This window comes from Nestor notabilis, unplaced genomic scaffold, assembly GCF_000696875.1.
Source record: "Nestor notabilis isolate BGI_N333 unplaced genomic scaffold, ASM69687v1 scaffold27053, whole genome shotgun sequence".
Taxonomy (NCBI): domain Eukaryota; kingdom Metazoa; phylum Chordata; class Aves; order Psittaciformes; family Psittacidae; genus Nestor; species Nestor notabilis.
The window spans coordinates 1,558-5,506 of NW_009921900.1; the positions used below are offsets into that span (position 1 = coordinate 1,558).

At 36.6% G+C, this 3,949-nt stretch overlaps 1 protein-coding gene across 1 annotated transcript; it reads right to left on the bottom strand.

The window, feature by feature from the left end:
• Positions 1–1,567: 1,567 nt before the first annotated feature.
• Positions 1,568–3,042, bottom strand: NUDT19 (nudix (nucleoside diphosphate linked moiety X)-type motif 19; the record flags this gene model as incomplete). Its single annotated transcript, XM_010011355.1, has 2 exons — positions 1,568–1,794; positions 2,835–3,042. Coding segments are annotated over 2 exons (435 nt in total), but the record flags the coding sequence as incomplete, so codon positions are not given.
• Between the last annotated feature and the right edge of the window lie 907 nt (positions 3,043–3,949).

A 3,949-nucleotide genomic window follows, 5' to 3' on the forward strand; every position in this document is an offset into this window, starting at 1 on the left:
GCTAAACACAAAATGGTCAGTTAAAACTGCAAGTAACTTCTGCTGTGAAGTCACCAGCTTGAAGTTACAGCTTGGAGAATGTCATCCTGAACCACTGAAGTTTGGCATTGGCAGATAACTGCCTCAAGCAGAGTATTCCTCGCAAGTTCCAGATAAAATGGTTCACCTGCTTTCAAGCTTTTTTTTTTTTTGCTTTTTTGTTTTAAACTGACAGAGGGTAATAAATTGAGATTAATATTAAGAAGAACTTATTCAGTGTTGGGGTGGTGAGGCACTGGCACAGGTTGCCCAAAGAAGCTGTGGCTGCCCCTTCCCTGGCAGCGTTCAGCAACAGGTTGGACGGGGCTTGGAGCAACCTGGTCTAGTGAAAGATGCCCCTGACCATGTCATGTAAGACAGCTTTACTGAATATTTTCCTTGTTTCCTCTATTCTCCATTTTAATTACCCCATTGTCTTCATGTTCAGAAGAGAGAGCCAGAATATTCTGAAGAAGATAATATACTGCATAATATTCTGCTTCATGTGACCCATGTTTTGCAGGGGTATATAAATTTCAGTAAGGTCTGCAAAACCAGAAACAGCCTGAGCATGTTCAGAGAGAAGAAAAAGACAAGTTTTTTTCCCAATTGAAGTCAACACTACAAACCAATTTAATGAAAATTTTGCAGAAGTTTTTAATTGTAATACAGAACAAAAGCTGAAACAAAGCTTTCCGAACAACTTCACTGGCTATTGTCAAGTCATCATACTTACTTGTTCCAGATAAAGAAGTCACATCACTGCACCATTTATTCCACATATTGCACAAAAAAAAAGACAAAACCAACCAACCCGAAATCCCCAAGAACCAACCTGAGAAGGCACTCAATCTGATGGATGCCTTTGTGTTAATTATCTATTTTTGAAAACTATAATTTTGACTAATTACCATTAGTAAAAATAGGTATATCTAATATAAATACTAACTTCATAATATTATTTTTAAAAACTGACTCTCAGATAATAAATCTGTATATATACATACACACTGATTTTCCCCAGGATGAAAGGGAGAATAGACTGGGAGATGTCAGCAGATAGGGAATGGGATATTTTACTGATTTCTACGTGCACATTACAGTTGTTTAGTGGATAACTTTGGGAAGCATAGCCAAAGAATAATTCTACTCAAAACACACCTGCTCTGAACTTTTAATATATACTTAGATTTTCAGGGAGAAAAGGACCTGTGTGACCCAGCACACCAGTGTTGCAGCTATTTCTGCAATTGGTATGTAAGTAGAATATGATGGCAATTGTTCAGTGTAATTAATACCACATCACAATAATAAAGTTGATGGTTACGTTAAATTTTCAGTGGCCTCTCAACATTGTAATTGGCACAACTGTTCTATTTCAAAAACTCGGAATTAGTTACATATAACTTTGAAATCACACACACAAAATACTTTGGCAGGATAGAGGAATATTTTTCAGACTATTTGGCAATGATTAGAAAGGTCCAAAGCTCACAGTGAATATGTATGTATGTAATTAAAAAATTTCTATCTTTAAACCAAGCGGATATTATAATCTGCTATTGTAATCTGAACAAGCAGGGTTTATCGTCAGTGGATTTATATGATTATATTTTGCTTGAATATTAACATAGACAGCAAGATTGTTGATGTTTTTTATTACTATCCTGTGAAATACTCTACCCTCTTTCATGAGATCTTCAACTTTCTTGTCTGTTGACGTGATTATTTTCTTTTCTCCTGTATAATCTGGATCTTCTGGATATAACTCATCTCCTGGGGGTGGGAAAAAGGTTTTAGTTATACATTGCTTAACTTTTCAGCCTTTTGATTGAATGACACCAGCAATTTTTAAATATCACGACATGAATCTCAGTGGAAATGTATTTCACAATACAAAAGTAAACTGCCTCTAAACATTTTCAAATTTAAATATATAGCCGTAAATGTCTGAAGTATGTGTAAGGGGACACTGCAGTGCACATGAAAGGTGTTGATTTCAATGTTCAGTGCTCCTGATAATACTAATATGCTATAATCACAGTCTGGTCAGACAGGAGTTTATAGAATAGGTGGGGAGTAAGACAAATACTTTTCTACATTTATAAAGATAGGCTACAGTAGGACCAATAATAGAAACTTGTTGTGTTTTGTTGAAGAAAAGAGTGTTTTGTAATGTAAATGCATGTTATACTTGTGCAAGAGTGCTAACAACACATGCAGAAGTTCTAGAGGTCAGTTGTGAGGAAAAAAGCATAATGAAAAGCAAACTGAAGCAGAAAATAATGACTATGTGCAGCTTTTCTTAAGGAAAATGGAAAATATACATGATCGTGAAATGAGAGTGAAGTAGGAGTAAGGGCAGGAGGAAAATGGATTAGTGTATCTTTTTAGATCACTGCCCTATCATTACAGTTGTGAAGACTGGTAATGTACCTGTGCTTCATCCACTTGCCCTTACAAAGACAAACGGATAACTGAAGTGAGAATTCCCACTGAAAAGAACTAACTACAAGAAGTTCTAATACGTCCTTAAGAAAAGTTTAAATGGTAGAGTTTCTTCATAAGTGTATTAATGGCAATGAGTTTGAGGAGTACAGAAATAACTGTGGTGTTTGTCGGATGCAGTAGATTGTCTTGGGCAGTCATCATTATCAACTCTATTGAAGAAGGAGGCCAAACAGTACAAAACATGTGCAGTAACTACCCTTTAGAGTATTTTCATTACAGTCATAGATGGTTTATATAATGTGGCTTGAGTACATAGCAACTCCAATCTTTTATGTATTCCAAAGAACCTTCATCTTTTTACTTACCTGGCAGTAGCTGGATGTAGCCGTCTGCAGCAGTTAACATCACAGGCATCCAGCATTCACATCCCTCTAGAGCTCTGGCAGAGCTGAACTTGTGTAACTCATGGAGTGAAGAGAAGTTGCACAGCCTACACAGTTCATAGAACTGAGGTGGAGCAAGCCATATTTCCTCAGATTTAAAGCGTTCAATGATTTCTGGAGGTGATGACCACTGTAAGATGAAAAGAGGCCTTGAAATTATAATTTCCTCAGCAGATAGAAAGTATGAGTAACTTTAAAAGCCATTAGCAACATGTTTACAGAAAAGCAGCTTGCCAGAGCCTGCATCTTCTCACCACAATAAAAACCATGTAAACTATAGCAAAATAATAACAAAAGGCAATCGATAAAAATTACTTTTTCCTATAAAAATAAGTAAGCTTCTATTTTACACCTAGGCATGTGAAGTTTAGAAATAGAGACTTGTTTCAGAGGCCTGTCTGAAAGTCTTCTGAGCACAACCATTAACCCCAGTGTGACTCAGTTAGCAGGGTTCTCTACTGATGCTTCAAGAATTATAAGTACCTAACATCTGCTTCCTATGCATGCTGTTTTCAGAGTATGAATGCCCAGCTGTTTGTGCTTAAACACTGTGGTGTTCTGTGTTTAAACTGTTTGTAGTCTGCATTTCTTACAGAGTGGATTTGGTAACAGAAATGTGTGCATGAGCACTTGCAGTAGATTTATGCTGTTCTTAACAAATGTGAACTCTTCAGAAGATTAAAAAAAAAGGTAAAAAAATCATTATAGCTCCAAAACTGGTTTTAATAATACAGTATTTCAATGTTACTTGAAATATTCCAAGTAACAATGAAAGACAAAAATTACTAGCAGCTGTTGTAGCCCTGGAGCTGCAAGTCACAAGATTCTCTCCAGGCGTGGTGAATGTTCAGGGTATGATGACATTTGTGCATTGGTACTGCACCAATGAGTGGTTAAACAGTGATTACTTGTTGTATACCTTTGGAAAATACACTAATGCAAGGCGAAAATGATCTGGTGTGACAGATCTTATGCCCCAAAATTTCATGTACTGCCCTGTTCTGACAGTGGTTGCTGCTGTGCACTTTACGGAAGGG